At 34.6% G+C, this 18,950-nt stretch overlaps 1 protein-coding gene across 2 annotated transcripts in view; it reads right to left on the reverse strand.

The window, feature by feature from the left end:
- Positions 1 to 158: 158 nt before the first annotated feature.
- Positions 159 to 18,950, reverse strand: part of LOC150094848 (histone H3.3A) — a 44,725-nt gene continuing 25,933 nt past the window's right edge. For both annotated transcript variants that reach the window (XM_090411407.1, XM_090411406.1), the window contains exon 3: positions 159 to 477. In XM_090411407.1, coding sequence (XP_090267533.1) covers positions 349 to 477 — 129 coding nt within the window. In that variant the 3' untranslated portion in view covers positions 159 to 348. The remainder of the gene's footprint in view (positions 478 to 18,950) is intronic.

The following is an 18,950-nucleotide window of genomic DNA, read 5'->3' on the forward strand; positions in this document are numbered from 1 at the left end:
ACCTATTAATTAGAACTAAAAAAAAAAGTTAAATATGAGGAAAAAAATAGGGGAAAGAGCATAAAGAAAAATCCACATGTGAACACACAAGTTCTAAACACATAACTACCACATGAATTTGAACAGTGGAGAAAAGAAATCTGAATTACTAAAGCACAAATGTTCCCAAGTTTCATATTAATTCTAATAGAAGAAAATAAGTTACAAACATATAAAAGAAACTAGATGATATCTAAAATGAAAACGTCATCTCCTGTGTATAAAACAGTGGTTGATACAGTCCAGTGATGGTTAAACAATGATGATGACCATGTGCTCTTACACAGTTAACAGTGGCAGTGTATAGTCTTATGCACGTTCTCCTCGGATTCGTCTTGCCAACTGGATGTCTTTGGGCATGATGGTCACACGCTTGGCATGGATAGCACACAAGTTTGTATCTTCAAACAAGCCTACAAGATAAGCTTCACTGGCTTCCTGCAAAAAAAAAAAAAAAAACTTTCCCATGTTACTCTAAGTAAATATTAATTATGCTCCTATTTTTTTTTAGGAGTGCTTTTTTTTTTTTTTTATAATGTCATTGGCCTTTTACTGAATTTTTACATAATTAGATATATGAAGAATAAGGGAAAATTTGGACATACCTTTGTAGGATGTTGCTGGCTGTTCTTATTCAGAGGCATCCCGCCATGTGGCAATACATATTAACAGTTAAAAGGGGGAGGTTGGAAAAGTAGGGGATAGAGCCAATGTCGAAGAATTTTGAATGTTGAACTTCTTGAAAAACTTGGGTTTTTTATATATATTATTAAGGATGGGCAGAGAATACATTGGGGGGGGGGGATAAAAAATAGAATAAGAACAGCAAGCAACATCCTATACCTCTTATATTCTTCATATATATCTATGTAAAACTTCAGTAATACCCTAAAAGTGAGTAAAAGACCAATGACATTATAAAAAAGGGGCACTCCTAAACAAAAATAGGTTAAATATTCAGATGATTATTAACCATCTATATAATTATGTTATAAGAGACATATTTATTAAATAAAAAATTAAATATAGAAATTCAGTAAACTGTTTATTTGGCCTAATGATAGGGTGCAAAAGCCCTTAAACAGTTAAACATAATATATATATCAAGTAGAGTAATGGTGGTAAATGAGAATGGGGAACTGGACAATGAGACTTATTTGTGCCTATGGTTCCACAGAAGGTTCTACTAAGGAAGAAGTGGAGGAATCTTTTGATGCTTTAGAAAAAGCAACTGGACACAATGAAGAAGGAAAAGTTGGTCCTTGTTGGGGATCTAAATAGCAGAGTAGGAAATGATTGTCAGACATACAAAAATATTTTCGGAAAATTTGGAGAAAAGAGCAAAGCTAATAATAATGGCAAATACCTGTTGTATTTCTGCTAAGGATATGGACTGGTTATTACTAACACCATGTTCCAGCATAAAAATGTGCACAAATTCACATAGAGAGAAGAGGCTAGGAATAAGAAAAGTCTCAATGACTATGTTATTGTTGATAGTGATGTTTTCTCCCTGGTGCAGGACACCAGAGTGTACAGAGGATTTGAAATTGGAAGTGATCACTATTTAGTCTTGAGCAGGATAAAATTGAATTTCATATTGAAAAGAATAACATGTAAGAAAGTTTTAAAGCGAATAAAAGTTGAGCAGCTCTCAGATGTGAACTGTAGACTAAAATAAGCAAAGATTATTGAAGGAAAAATGAAAGCATTTGAGAACAGGAATCAAACCTTGGAGATTCAATGGCAAGCCTTGAAGAAAGACCTGATTAATTCAGCTAGAGGCATGTGGTGAAGTTGTCAGCAAGGATAGAAAAATTAGAACTCCATGGTGGACACAGGAAGTTAAAGAGGCAGTGAAGGAAAAGAAGAAAGCATATCAAAAGTTCCTGGTAAATAAGTCACCTTGTGCTCTTAGAGAATACAGAGGCAAATGTAAGAAAGCTAAACAAAAGTTATGGGAGGACTTTAGCAAGAATATAGAAAATAAATATCAAGAAGGTAGCAAAATATTCTGGAGGTTGTTGAAGAAGCTTAAGAATGAAGGAAAGAGTGCTGTAAAAGGAGTTAAGGATAATAAAGGTGACATGAAAATGGGAGAAACGGATATCCTTGAAATATGGAGTAATTACTGCTAAATGAAACAAGCAATGATGACAGCACAGTGGTAAAAATCACTGACCAGGCATGCAGTCAGGAATTGGAGATGTTAATGTCAGTTCTTTGCTTTATGCAGATGATGTTATACTTCTAAATAAATCCGCTACAAGTCTGCAAGATTCTCTGACTAAATTGAATAACTGTTGTAACAGATATGGTATGAAGGTCAGCATTAAAAAGACAAGACAATAAAAATAGGCAGAATCATTGAAAATGTCGATTTGCAAAAGGCATATGACAAGGTGCCAAGAGAGAAGCTATTCAATACGCTGCATTTATATGGTGTCAATGGGGCATTATATCAAGCAATACTTTATTTGAGTTGTAAGTCAGCAGTTAGAATTGAAGGAAGTACAGGAAGATGGTTTAATGTTAAATCTGGTGTGAGACAAGGATGTACATTATCCCCTCTGTTATTCATTACCTATATAGATCACATTATGAAGGGAAGTGGTATTAAACCTGATATCAAAATTGGAGGTGTTAATCTCAGCTCTTTGCTTTATGCGGATGATGTTATACTTCTAAATAAATCCGCTACAAGTCTGCAAGATTCTCTGAATAAATTGAATAACTGTTGTAATAGATATGGTATGAAGGTCAGCAATAAAAAGACAAAGACAATAGGCAGAATCATTGAAAATGTCAACTGTGTTGTGAATGGAGAACCTGTGGAACAAATAAAACATTTCAGCTACTTAGGCATGATTTTTATTGAAGACGGTAAATTAAATATAGACAACAGAATCAGCAAAGCTGGTATGGTGGGAAGTCAATTGAATAAATTCATATGGAATAAGAGAGAAATTAGTCAGAACACTAAATTAGCTGTATACAAGACAGTGTTCAAACCAGTTTTGACTTATGGATCTGAGAGCTGGGTCAGAAGTAAAACACTTGGCCAAAGACTAGAGACTGCTGATATTAGAGTCCTGAGAAAGATTATAGGCGTGAGCAGATGGCATCAATGGCAATATCATATTAAAAACAAGGATATTAGGAAAGAACTTGACATTGTAAGCATCCAGGAATGCGTTAGCAGAGCTAATCTCAGGTGGTATGGTCACTTAAACAGAATGGCCGAAGAAAGATTAGCAAAACAAGTGTTCTCTGCCAGGTTTGTAGCAAAACGACTCAGAGGAAGACCAAGATATATAGGTGGATTGATACCTTACAAAGTGCCTTAGACGATAGAAATATAAGATCTGATAATGTTGGAGTGATGACAAGTAACAGGCTGATTTGGAGGAAAATTGTAGATAGGAAATTAATATTGATGTAATTTTTTTTTTTCATGTAGTACTATCATATCCTGTACACCCCTTGAGGGTACATGGCATTTTGATGATATATATATTATAGAGGATAAACTTCATCTTCTTGCACATTCTGAAGTGTATGTAAAAAATAAAGACTGGCTGATCTACCTTGAATACAAGAACTGAAGTGAATCATCCAAAAACCCAGCCATTTGTATTTATTCTGAGTATTTCTACATTTTTCATATACTTCTGTATGCTATGTGAAGAAAATGCCATAGCTTGTAAATTTGATAAAAAATTTTGATAACCAAATTCCAAGCATTAAAGAAGTAACATTAAGCAGCAATAAAATTTTAAAAAAAGGTAAATATACCACACAGGTTGAAAATCAAGATTCATGTAAACATTCTCTATGATAAGTAGACTGGCAGACCATGCTTTATATCCTCCAACTTCTGTTCCCTTTCAGCAGAACTTGGCTTTATTCACTAAACTTTCCTGTCCAGTGGTTACAATGCCAAAAAAAATCTAAAAGGACCCGTTTCCTTCCCCCAGTTTATTCCAGGTGTTCACAATGTTTCATGATCTTGCATATTATGGTCAGAATGGAAGAACTAGTGAGCAATCAAAATCTAAAGTAAATCTTCCAAAGAACAAATCTTATTCGACTTTATTGTGATTGTCTGTGAAAATACTAGTGGTGATGGTGGGCAGTAGCTGGCACTCATATAGAAGCAGTTTGTTGTAGTTGGTGGATTGAGTGGTGGAGACGGAGAGTTGTAGAGTAGGTGTCCTCCTTTGATGAGTCTTTGGACTTCTTGGAGATGTCACGTATTAATAATAATGATAAAACTTAACAAGACTGCCAGCTCAGTTGACCAAGTAGTTAGTGTATTCATTCTCTAACCAACAAGATGCAACTTCAAATCCCACTTTGAGCATGTCTGGTGTCAGCTATATCTAAAGTCCTCCAAATTTTGCCATGAATATAGTGAAAAGTAAGATTCATAGCAAAAAAAACTTGAAAATAATTGCAATTTATGCTAAATAACTATCATAAATCATAGCTTCTTTCTGTAATGTAAAAGCTGTGAAGATATATTACAGAAAATTTAGTTTCAATCAGCTATAGACACACAAAGGAATGGATGCCAGTTTGAATTATGTGAGGTTAAATATTTTATTTAACCTCACATAATTCAAACAGGCTATAATAACCAGTTATTTACTGGTTATTATAACCTGTTTTTGTTTAGGAGTGTCCCTTATTTTAAATACATTGGCTATAATTACTCAAAACAGGTATATATATTTTAGGGCATTATGGGTGAGTATAGAAGGCAATTATAGCAGAATGAAAGAAGTGGAAAAATTTTTTACATATCTTGTTTTGATACTAGGATGTCTTCTCAATTCGGATATTCTAAGCATTGTTTCGTTGTCTGAAACTCCGAAACTATTGCCATAAAATGCTTAGAAAATTCAATCAACGTCCATCGCCTCTACCTAATTTCCAAATGTTGGACGATCCAGAACTTACAAATTAAGCCACGCCTCCGGCCATTTAGCAACAACATATGCCCTTATTTGGCAGATTCAACTTGTAGTCATGACATAGCCCTACACTCATTCTGAATATGTTCCGATGATGGTCAGTCGACCGAAACAGTCTGCACCCCATTAACGCTCTCCCCTGCCCCAGTTTCCCCAAAGTAAACCATTCCCCTTCTCTCCCCCACCCCCAAAAGCACCCTTTAACACAATAACATATATTTATATTTTTCAGAATTCATTTTTACTCAGTTGGTATATTATGAAAAACCTTTGACTAATACCGAGAGATAACAAGATATATTTATAAAGATACTACTAGTTTCATTTAATAGGATCAACATCCTCAGGTATCACAATCAAAGAAATATATAAAAAATTACAGAGACTTAAAATTGTAATAACAGAACAAGTATAAAAGTAGCGTGTTTGAAAAACAAATGCGAGTATGAGTTCCAAACAAACGTATACTACGCTATCGCGAGTGTGCCAGTACTGAACAGAAGCAACGTGTGCATCAGAGAGATTGTAACTCAGGCTGTTGTTGATATGAGAGGAATCTAGAGAAATTTCCCTGGATTCGACAATCTTTCTTTCGAGTTCATCGTAGCACACATGGATGTTAGACGTTTGAGTCCAGTTTACAATGTGTTGGCGGCCTTCGTCTGAGTTAGCTGAAAAGAGAACGTGGCTAGAGAGAGCGCTAGCTCTAGTCCTGTTATAGGAGATATCTCTACGGTGTTCATCCAAACGTAGAAGGATGGATTTGGCAGTCTGCCCATAGTATGGGCTTTCCACAATCACACAAAATCTTGTATACTCCTGGAAACTGAGTAGGAAGATGTTTCTGTTTATGTTTGCTAAGTAATGAACGAAGTTTTGAAGTTAAATTTCTTGAGAATCTTGGCCAGTTTTCGTGAAAGAGAGCTGATGTAAGGCAAGGAGATGAAGGCTCTTGGGGAAGAGGGATCTTCAAAAGTAGTTGAGTGCCTGGGGGAAAGAAATTTGTCAATTTTCTTTGGAGAGAAACCATTGTTGATAAAAGTTTTTTTAAGAAAAAGGAGTTCATTTTCAATTTCTGTTTCTTCTGTAAGTAATGATTTGGCTCGGTGAGCTAAGGTGGAAATAATACCACATTTTTGTGGTGGATAGTGATGGGAGGAAGCATGAAGGTATCTATCAATATGAGTAGGCTTTCTAAAAATTGAGATTTTAATGCTCTCAGCACATCTGGTAAGTTTGAGGTCTAAAAAGGGAAGGCAGTCATCTGATTCCAGTTCGAAGGTGAAAGAGATTTTTTCATGGCACTTGTTTAGGTGGTCTAAAAATAAATAGAGGTTATTGACACCAATATATAATATTTATATATGTTATTAATACAAAACCCGGGTTTCCAAATTTATTTTCCCTGCATCAAAACACCCCCCACGCTCCCTTCCTCCTCCTCCCCTCGTTATAAACAACCTTCAGCAGGATCATGGAATTGTGAAGACATCCTAGTATCAAAACAAGGTATGCACAAAATTTTTCCACCTCTTTTATTCTGCTATAATTGCCTTCTATACTCACCCATAATGCCCTAAAATATATATATATATATATCATTTTTTGAGTAATTATAGCCAATGTATTTAAAATAAGGGACACTCCTAAACAAAAACAGGCTATAATAGCCGTAATTATAATAGTGTTTAAGAGGAGTAGCATGGGAATTTTCCCAGAAACTATACCTAGTTATTTACTGGTATGGTCAAGTGATTACTTATTTTGTTCAAATACTTCTACTCAAATTTAAATATGACAGGTTTTGCTGCACAAAGCAGATGCCAGTTCATAGTCTGTTTCAGAAATTAAACTTAAAAATCACATCATTTATATTGCTTTCATGAAAAAAGTTGTATTGCAAAATCTTTAACACGTCAATATAATATAAGCTAGGAGAAAGTTGGAACCAATTATCGGTAAGTTTCTTAATGGCTATAGATCATAATCTTTGAGAGAGAGAAAAAAAACAATAACTGCATTTGGGGGGGGGGGGTTACATAATCGGCCTTTTCTAGATAATTAAAAATCTCCAAAAATAGTTAATATAATGTGTTACCAATTATGCAAGCAAGAAGTGGTAAGTGATGGTAAGGAGATTACTGGTATCAGAGTGAATTCAGTGAAATATGATTCCTAATTATGTCCAATTAAATAAAATTCTCTGACAGTCCTGGCAATTCCTAGTAAAAATTTTCAGGAATTTTATTACAAATATTGAAATGACAAAACAAAAAAGTATATATACTCTTTGGGTCAAGATATTTAGATATCTACATATCAAACTGATAAGATCATTTTGATATGAAGATGTACTTAAAATACAGAATGTTCTTAGAATCCTGTCACCTTGATAAAAAAATAGCAAGATTTTAAATTTGGGAGGCTTACATCAGCAGACCTTCAGCCCACTAGAGGGCACCATCAGGACTTTTAGGAGAACAACAGCTTCATCTCTTCATTCAGAGTTACTGTATTTGTAGTGCCTACGTGCACGTGCCTTTTTTTGTAAGTTCCTTTAGAAGATGGCAACGTGACGTTGCCAAAATATCGGAAAATATTTATTAAAGTATAGTTTAATTTATATCCTTAAGGAATCGAACAACGTAGTTAAGTGTTTTAATAATGCATCATCTGGAAGCACAATGTCAAAAAAAGTAGTTTCAAAATTCATCACCAGGGATGTTGTAAACACTAAATGTTGAATTTGCATATCATGCAAATCCTGTGTCCATCTTAAAGATGGACACAGGATTTTCCCTTCATTCTGGTTGCCCCAACACATGGTTTGTTCATGAAGCTGTACTACCTAAAGAATTGCAATCCTGTTGCTGCACTCGGGAAATTTTTTTGCCTGAACAAATGTCAACAAGGTCCACTATCTCCATGCGCTTTGCGGTGAATGATTAGTAATTTTGAAGAGATATCGGGTTGTGATAAACCATTTTGCTGTTCCACAGTTATAGCAGTGTCTATAACTGTGGAACAGCAAAATGGCATTGATCAATCTGTACAGGAGTTTTCTTATGAAAATTCCACAGAAGCCAGCGTGATCAGCCATGCATTTCCCAATACATGGCCACCTCGTTCACCTGATCTGATCCCCTGCGACTTCTGGCTCTGAGGATTTTCAAAGACAGGGTTTATTAGGATCATCCTGATAACATGCCAGCACTTAAAGACAGCAGCCTGTAGCATAATGGAAATGAACAAAAGAGTTATTTGTGCTTTCACCTTATTACACACAGAAAATACTGCTTCTGCATGATGCACTCCTGTAAAGTTTTACAGCATTTGGATTACTTGGCAGTATTTCACAAGGTCTTAAACAGTGATACTTTAATTATGATCACCCAGTAGATGATGAATTGGAGATTATGTCCAATTTTTGTGGTCTGTACAGTGGCCTGTGTTATGATAAGAGATGCCAATTTTATGTGATCAAACCACAAATAAATTAGCATCTCTTATCCACTCCAAACACTAGCCACATTCTCTAGACCTACCAGGTCTCTTACAGTTCAAACTACTACGCCAAAATAAGCAGGACAAACATTATTCAAATTTCTGAACACAAGGATTACATCTGGTTCCAACCAATTCACCACTCAGGACTTGCTGACCGTGCTTTGGCTGCCAACCACAGGATATGCTGGAAGAAGGCCAATTTATCACATTGCAGCAAATACAAATATGAAAGGCTATTCCTCGAATCTATCTCAGCCCTGAAAACCATTCCAAACTTCAGATTTGGATGCATGACACTAGCCCTCATTTGTTCTCAAATCTTTAGCTTAATGGACAAAACTGCCCAATTTAACTCACCTGTCCAGTGTTAGTGCCTGCATGCTCATATTGTTTTTTGTGATCCCTGATGATGGTAATGTAATGTTGCCAAAATATAAGAAAGTATTAAAGTTTTTATAATTAATATTTTAGTATTTTTGTTATTTCCTGAAAAATAACAGTTATGAGTAACCAACATATAAGCTTATCTACCAGAATGGCCAATAATAATGTTGTAGGGGTTAGGCTTTGTCATTCATCAGTATCTAAAAAGAATGTACAGTCATAATCTGCCTTGTGCGAATCCGGAATTATGTGGTTTCTTATTATGTATGTATGTATTCCCATCCCGCTTCACCACTAGTCATCTTTCCGGTGCCGGCCACATTCACCATTGTCGCACATGCTGTGAACAAGCACCGACGTGTTTCACGCAGTCTCCATTTATACACAACTTTTAGTCTACAAACCTTGCGACTGTTTAATGTTATGTTCTTGATAAAAATTTTATCACATAAAAAATAATAATGTCATCCAAAAGAAGAAAGTCCGATTCTTCTACAGCTAGCAAGAAAAGAAAAACACTGACTGGAAACAAAACTCAACATTATTAAGGATTTTGAAGGCAGAATGAAAATTTGTGAGCTATCAAAGAAGTTCGACCTACAGGAATCCACAGTAAGAACAATCATGAAAGATAAAGGAATAATTCTCGCTGCTGTGAAAAATGCCCACTCATTGAATTCAAGCATAATTCATAAATGTCATGGGATTATTGGCGAGATGGAAACGATGCTTAAATTATGGTGTAATAATCAAGTGAGAGTAAAAAAATGTCCAGTTGATCAAACGACAATATGTAGCCAAGCCAAGCTGATTTTTGAGAGGCTAAAAGTAGAAGCTGGAGAAGCTGTCAAAGAAGAAAATTTCATGGTCAGTAATGGTTGGTTCAACCGATTTAAAAATCGCTGTAACTGGCACAGCATCACAAAGTGGTGACAAGTGCTGATAAAGAGGCTTAGTCTGCTTTTCCTGAGACACTAAAGGCTATCATCGAAGAAGGTAGCTATAGCAGTCAAACCATATTTAATGTAGACGAGACCGGCTTGTTCTGGAAAAAGATACCTAAGAGAACTTTCATCGCACGTGAAGAAAAAACATTTCCTGGCTTTAAGGCTTCCAAAGACCGGTTGACAGTAATGCTTGGTGGAAATGCAGCTGGTGATTGCAAGTTAAAACCTCTCTTAATTTATCACTCCGAAAATCCAAGAGTGCTGAAAATAAACTCTAAAGCTGGCTTGCCAGTGATTTGGAAGTCAAATTCTAAAGTTTAGGTGATAGCTTCTATTTTTGAAGACTGGTTTGGTCACTACTTCATACCTGAAGTTGAAACATTATTGCCAGTTTAAAAAAATTCCGTTTAAAGTTATGCTCATTATTTATAATGCACCTGGTCACCCTCCTGCAACTTTAATTGATTTTGATCCACGTGCAAGTTGTTTTCTTGCCTCCAAATACAACCAGCTTACTTCAACCGATGGACCAAGGAGTATTCAAAACATTCAAACTATACACGGCATTCGTTTGCAAGTCTGAATGAAGCTATGAGGCAAAATGAGCACCTGTCTGTTAAAGCGTTTTGGAAACAGTTTAATGTTTTAGATGCCATAAGGATTATCGGAGATTCTTGGAGTGAAATTTCCCAAAAAACCTTGAAACGGAAATGTTGCCAGAAACCGATCAAGTTGCTGAGGCAATAGAAGTTGTCAACCTTATCAGGCAATTAGATTAAGAAGTCGACAGTGAAGATGTCAGCGAGCTGTTAGACTCACATAACAAGGAGCTTACAATCGACGAGCTCATAGAAATGCGCGAGCAAAGCACTACTGAAGAGACCGAAACCTCAGATCCAGTTCTACCAGAAAAGCACATGACAATTGCAAAATTAACAGAAGGTCTCAGCTTAATTAAGAAAGGTTTATAGATTTTGGAGGACATAGATTCTAACGAGGAATGAATTGTAGCCACAAAGCAAGGAATAAAAAAAATCATTGGCTTGCTATAAAGAAATTTTGCTTGACAAGAAAAAGATATTATGCTGTCAGAAAAATCTATCACTGTACTTATAATACTACAGCCATATCTTGTACAAATATACACAGGAGGAGTAGAATATAAAATAGAGAACTAGTGTTCAAGGGAAAAAAAATGTTATTCTAGCATTTTACATATTTGATTGTAATAAGGCTAGAATAATGCTCAGCAGTTATACTGAATATGCAAATAAAACCTATTAGGTTTTATAAACGTGTACCATAGCCCCCCCCCCCTCCCACTATCAACGGCAGTCCAAAAATATTAAATGGAAAATTTCAGAAATATATTTATAATTATACAGGCAAAGTGGATATTAGGTCCAACATTATTTCAAAGCAAATTTGTAGAAACTATAGAAGTTTCTTACGATGAGAACACAATCCTTGGCATCCCCGAGTGCCGAGGATTGTACTGCCATTGCCTATGTAATTTTACATAAAAATTAAAGATGCCATGAAATTACATTCTTGGTTTAATTCTTTATCCAAGCGTAAGCAAACAAAATTTATGCCTGAAGCAACTTCAGGACTAGCCAACTTGTATGTAAAGACTAATGACTTCCCATCTTTAATTTATAGTATAACCAAGTGGGAAAATTCTCAACATCTCTAATCCGGAGTATTTTAGTAATAAGATGTAAAACCTTTTGGCTTGAATATAGAAATATGACTTCTGCATTACTTCAACCTTGGAATCACCTCTGGGTTGTGACCCTTCCCATAATGCATAGCATTATACATCTCCATAAGGAAACGTGTTTGCATTATGGGATACTAAAAGGCAACTGATGCGAAGTCATTAGTCTCTAGATATGAGTTGTCCGGTCGTGAAGTGACTTCACGTGCAAACTTTGTTTGCTTCTTTTAACCCATATTATAGCCACTTTACACTTGGATAAAGGATTAAACCAATAATATAATTTATTGGCATCTTTAATTTATAGTATAATCAAGTGGAAAAACTTCCAATACTTTTGAAAATATTAAATGGAAAATTCCAGAAATAAACAACACATAAGTTTTAAATTGTGTGCCATTCTGCATGCTCATTGTTTTTTGTGATCCCTGATGATGGCAATGTAATGTTGCCAAAATATAAGAAAGTATTAAAGTTTTTATAATTAATATTTTATACTATGTCCAGAAAATTCTTGGTTATCAGATCAACTGTTGCGGTATCACAGTGCTTGTGTTCAAGTAACCATTATTTTACTTAATAATGGCCCCAAACACGAGAGTAGTGATGCTGGCAATTTAAGTGAAAAGGTAAAAGTTCTCAACTTCATAAAGTAAATAATAAAAAAAAATCATATGCTGATGTTGCTAAGATTCCATTCACATAACTTTTACTATTACAGTTTAGTTATAATTGTTCTATTTTATTATTAGTTATTGTTGTTAATCTCTTATTGTGTCTAATTTATAAATTAAACATTATCATAGGTATGCATGTATGTATATGAAAAAACATAGTATATTGTGTCTAATTTATAAATTAAACATTATCATAGGTATGTATACGAAAAACCTTGTATATATAGGATTTGGTACTATCCATTGGAGGTCCTGGAATGTATCCCCATCAGATAAGGGGGACTACTAGTTGGATTTTATTTTGAGGGATATTACAATATACCACCAAAAAGCCAGTGAGAAAGTTGCTTTGACAAATGCACATTGGATTGTTCCCAAAACAATGCATGCACACCCCCCCCCATATATATTACTTGATTAGCATCAAGTAATAGATATGATGCTAGGAGAATGCATCAAGGCATTTTCCTAGCATCATATATATTTATAGGATCCTTCAGTTTTCATATTTCAAATCATATTTTGATGATTTTAACTGTTCTTATTTTTGACCTAAACATAAATGAGTTAATAGTCAAGTAATCTGAGGTTTCATAGAACTCAACCACTTGCAAACGTCTGTATGCTGTTACCAAAACTAAAATATGGCTAACTGCAGAAGTTTTTGCTATTCTGCAGTTTCACTACTGGAGGTCTTGGAACATATCCCCCGTGGATAAGGGGGAGACTACTCTAGATATTTTTGCAGTCCTCCTGTTTTTCAGAATTTAGCTGAGTTTTCTATGCTTCCTTCTTACAGTGATGTTTTAGTATCTTCTATCCAGTATAGTACACTATACTGGAAGATACTAGAAGTATCTTCCAGTATGGGCAAGCTTCCTGTTCTACAACTGTGAGCATGTCCAGAAATGACAGAGCTGTTTTCAAGTTGAAGAGTGAAATGTATGTTAATGAAGGTTACTTTGTTATGGTCTGAATTATTTTAGTTTTTCTGTTGAATCTTGCTAATTATCATCCACAAAATGTATCCAAATTTTGGTATTTTACGGTTCTCCCCACCATCTTTACATCTCGAATGATTCCATAAATAAAAGAATCACAAAAAGAACAGAGCTCTACCATTTCTGAAAATGTATAGGTGTCTGAAAAGAACAAACTCAGTTATGTGATGTACAGAAAGGTCTATCCAAACTGGAAGCTGCATCCATGTCCTTTCAGCATTAACCTATGCAAAAAGCAGAAATTAAAATGTTAAGAGACAGCGAATATAAAAGCTATAGCAGCATACATCAAGAACTTGAAGAGGAATCAAGACCTCAACTCAGTATCTCAGCCACATCCTATCTCAAAATGCATATAGCATGATCAATGAGTGGTATTTGCTCTCCAATCAAAATGTTGCAGGTATGAATTGTACTGTGGGCATGGATGTTTGAGACTGTCTTTGGGTGGAAGATGAGCCTCAGTATCCAGTATAGAGTGGAAGTGTTGGTCTCTAGAATGGAGTTTCTGGACTATGTAAAAAAAATGTATCCCTTGCTTAATGCGGGATTTCATTAACACAGTGAAATTAATTGTGACAATCCCTTTATATACGCGGCAAGAGTTTTAATTAACGCACCTTTAAATTTACCCCGCAAAAACATGCAAGTCTTGAGGAGTGTTTCCTGGCCAAGAGAAAGAAAGTAGTGAGCATGACATCATTCCTCCCATTAAGAATGGGTGTTACAAGCCCCAATTGTTCTGCTGTATTTAAAAAATACAGCAAAACTTTGCTTTTAGATAACGCACCTGGTCATGCAAATTCTCTTAATGATCCGTGAGAATGTGAAAGTTAAATTTTTTTCCTCCAAATACGATATCATTGCTACAACCCACGGACATCATTGCAACTTTCAAAACCTATTTTCTTAAGACATTCTCAAAGGCAGTGTGCATCATGCACAGTCAAGCAACACTGACTAAACTAACATAATGGTAGTCTGCTGAAAAGTTTTTGAAATGGTTAAAATGAAAGATTATGTTTTTTGGTGTACATTGTTAGGAATAGAATATAGGTTGCTGCATTCTTGTGGAGCAGTACTATTTTGCCTTCTTTCCACTCCTTAAGAACCTTTTCTGCTGCAAGATTATCACTAAATAACCGGTAAGTGCATATAACAAGAGAAAATGCGATTACGTTCCAAGAATTTTGGAAAAATTTTAAGATTCAACATGCAATTGAAAATATTCATGACTAATGGGACCAAGTGTCTTCTAGCTGCAGAGCTATTTGGAAAAATCTTTTGCTAGAATGCACTAATGATTTAGGTAGTTTTCAAAAATCCTGTGAAAGTGGTTGAAGAAATCGTTGCAGTTGGTGAAGAACTTGGTTTTGATGGAATTACTGGATTCAAATTCAAAAAATTCAAAGGAGATAACAATCCAAGAACTGGATGGAATATTTCGCAGTTTAGAATCGCTTACCCCCCCCTCCAACCAACCACGACGTCGAGATAAATCTGGATACGAAGCTCTAAAACCCATTGAATAACATGGATAAGAAATGCAATTTTGTGTCACTACTTCATCCACATTGGCCGGTAGGGAGGTTAAGCAGCAAATAATGGATATGGATGCAGATATACTGCTCAAAACAATTAGAGGTTATTCTTGTTAAAATTATTTCATGCTAAAATGTATAATTTGTAATAAATATCATCATCAAATTCCTGACATGTACCCTCACGGGTTGTACAGGATATGATAGTACTACATGAAAAATTTACATTATTACTAACTTCCTATCTACAATTTTCCTCCAAATCAGTCTGTTACTTGTCAAGACTCCAATATTATCATTATCAGATCTTATATTTCTATCGTCTAAGGCACATTGTACCATATCAATCCACCTATATCTTGGTCTTCCTCTGGGTCGTTTTCCTGCCGACCTGGCAGAGAACACTTGGTTTGCTATTCTTTCCTCACCCATTCTGTTTAAGTGACCATACCACCTGAGATTAGCTCTGCTAATGCATTCCTGGATGACGACAATGTCAAGTTCTTTCCTAATAGCCTCGTTTTTAATATGATATTGCCATTGATGCCATCTGCTCACGCCTATAATCTTTCTCAGGACTCTCATATCAGCAGTCTCTAGTCTTTGGCCAAGTGTTTCACTTCTGACCCAGCTATCAGATCCATAAGTTAAAACTGGTTTGAACACTGTCTTGTATACAGCTAATTTAGTGTTCTGACTAATTTCTCTCTTATTCCATATGAATTTATTCAATTGACTTCCCACCATACCAGCTTTGTTGATTCTGTTGTCTATTTCTATATTTAATTTACCATCTTCAGTAAAAATCGTGCCTAAGTAGCTGAAATGTTTTACTTGTTCCACAGGTTCTCCATTCACAACACAGTTGACATTTTCAATGATTCTGCCTATTTTCATTGTCTTTGTCTTTTTATTGCTGACCTTCATACCACATCTATTACAACAGTTATTCAATTTAGTCAGAGAATCTTGCAGACTTGTAGCAGATTTATTTAGAAGAATAACATCATCCGCATAAAACAAAGAGCTGACATTAACATCTCCAATTTTGATATCATGTTTAATACCACTTTCCTTCATAATATGATCCATATAGATAATGAATAACAGTGGGGATAATGTACATCCTTGTCTCACACCAGATTTAACATTAAACCATCTTCCTGTACTTCCATCAATTCTAACTGCCGACTTACAACTCAAATAAAGACTAAGTATTGCTTGATATAATGCCCCATTAACACCATATAACTGTAGCAAAATGAATAACTTCTCTCTTGGCAACTTGTCATATGCCTTTTCCAAATCGACAAAACTTAAATACAGATTTTTGTTATATTCCCATGCTATCTCGACTATTTGTCATAAAGTGAAGATCTAATCATGACAGCCTCTATTTGTCCTGAATCCAGCTTGTTCTTCACCAAGCATTTCTTCCACAATTCTTCTCAACCGTTTCTCAAGTATACTTGCATACATCTTGCCAGGAACACTCAGTAGGAAAATACCTCTGTAATTCTCATATTCAGTTTTATTTCCCTTTTTTATATATGGGTACTATGGGAGCTCTACTCCAATCATTGGGAATTCGTCCCTCTGTCCAGGCTTTCTGAACTATGCAGCGCAGCCACTGCAAGTCTCTTATACCACCATTACTTCAGCATTTCTGGTCGAATATCACCTACTCTCTGCCTTTCCACATTTCAAGCCTTCGATGGCTTTTTCTACTTCAAATATGGATATGTATTCCTGACTGCATGCCTGGTCAGTGTTTTTTACCACTGTGCTATCACTGATTGTTTCATTTAGCAATTTTCTGAAGTAATTACTCTATACTTCAAGGATATCTTTTTCTCCCATTTTCATGTCACATTTATCATCTCTGATGTCACCTTTATCATCTTTACCACCATGGAGTTCTGATTTTTCTATCCTTGCAGATTCAGCTCACCACATGCCTCTCTGGCTGAATCAATCTGGATTTTCTTCAAGGCTTGCCACTGAATCTCCAAGGTTTGGTTCCTGTTCTCAAACTCTTTCATTTTTTCTTCAATAATCTTTGTGTATTTTAGTCTACAGTTCACATCTGAGAGCTGCTCAACTTTTATAAATATGTAATAAATATTGATTATTTAAACAATATTTCATCAATTACACTCTGTTCATAAGTAAGAAATTTTTATTCATGTATAAAGTACCCAATAGTTAATTATTTGCAGAAACTTATAATTACCCGACAGAAACTAAAATATCCCCTAAGAATATCAAAGAATGCTTGTTTGCAGAGGTCTAGAGAGTCATTTTGTTATCGTAGAATATAATAATATATGCTTATAAGAAAAAAAAAAACTAAAAACTGTTCAAACGACTCTTGATAACCTTTTTGATAAAAAAGGTTGCGGTAAATAATGTAGGTACAAGCATTTATTAAACGGTTACTTTGCATTCCTTTTTTATCTTTCCTAAAAGAGTACCATAGAAAACGAATTATTAATACAGTAATCGATCATGGACGAATTGTACTTTTTATCATTGATTATTATATTTGATTAACGATATTTTGATATATGTGGTAACATCGAGGGATTAATTAAATGAGTTAATCAAGGGATACCTGTACTGTTTTATATTATATATAAGCCTAGGAGGAAAACATCCTTATCCTACCTGCAGTATAAATGTACTACAGGTTTACAAAAACCTTTCCTGGGCATGAACTACAAATAATTTAGAAAAAATACAGAAGAGCCAAACTAATAAATAATAATGGTAAATAATGCTAGATTTCAGTTTACAACATGGAGTAGTCACCATATTCCAGCATGAAGTAAAATTCACATGTATATAGCACACACAGAAATAAGTCAAAGTTAGTTAATAAATCATTTTCCTGATTTATTAACTAACTGAGTAAACAGAAAGTGGTCACCATTTAATTTTGAGTAGAATAAAAATGAATCCTATATTGAAAAAGTAAAAACAAGAACAAAAGTTTAAAAAAAAAAAAAAATCAAGCAGCTTTCAAAAATAATCAGTGGACTGAAATATACAAAAATTATTAAAGAAAAATTACCAAAAGGATAACATCAGCAGAAATGAAATTTCTAAGAACTAAAGGCTATACTAAATTAGATAAGAAAAGAAATTGCAGATATTTTAAAAGAACTTCAACAACCAATTTTGCAAACAATAGAAAATTACAGAAACAAATAGATCCAACATGTAAATAGAATGTTACCAGAAAGAGTACTAAATTAAAAATCAAAAAGGGAAAAGAAGTAGAGGAAGACCCCCTAAAAAGGTGCTGAGAGGCCGGAACAAACCAGCCTAATACTGTGGAAGGAAAATGAAGAATTAAAAAAAAACTGAGTCTGAAAACTAGAACCAAAACATTTTAAATGTTCAGGTCACTAAAAAAAAAAGCTTAAAATCTCAAGAAACAGTAGCAGGAATCAGAAATGATAAAAGGTGACACAAAAATTATGTTGGTTTCTGGATTAATACATTTTGAAACTGTTAAATGAGGTAAGGCAGTAAAATAATGCCAGTGAGAGGTGCAATCAGGAGTACATATCAAATTTGAACCATCAGAAATCTAAAATGAAGAAATGAAGTTGACATCTGACCAGAAATGCTCGAATATAGACATAACCACTCTACAATAGCTGATCAGAAGGCTCAATTCTGGAAGATTGCAATAGGCTTCTCATGGTACTGAAATATGGTTCTATAAATACTGAAATAAAACTGAAGGTTACACAGGTTCCTCCAATGAATATGCCAATAAAAATGTGTGCATAGGCTAAGAAAATTTTGAAAGAAAAACCACAAGCTGAGTTCAAAACAAATCTAAGTTTTGTAAATCCAGAAGACATCTGTTACTTAAGTAACATTAGATTTTTTAAAATGTACCTTATTTTTAAATGCAAACATTAAAAATCTTCATTTTATTGGCATCTTTTGTAGTTTGTAATAAAAAAAATTCTATATATTTATTACAGTGCATCAAAACTATTTCATTGCAATATTTACTAGTATCAAAAAAAATCATCTCAAAATTTTATTTCTGGAATTTAAAAACTTGACAGGAGAAGAAAATATTAAAATTTGCAACTAAGTTCTTGTTTATAAACAATCTGTTTTCATCACCATGCTGCT

This window comes from Typopeltis vanoorti, chromosome 21 (assembly GCF_054136105.1).
Source record: "Typopeltis vanoorti isolate ZY-2024b chromosome 21, IOZ_Tvanoo_1.0, whole genome shotgun sequence".
Taxonomy (NCBI): domain Eukaryota; kingdom Metazoa; phylum Arthropoda; class Arachnida; order Uropygi; family Thelyphonidae; genus Typopeltis; species Typopeltis vanoorti.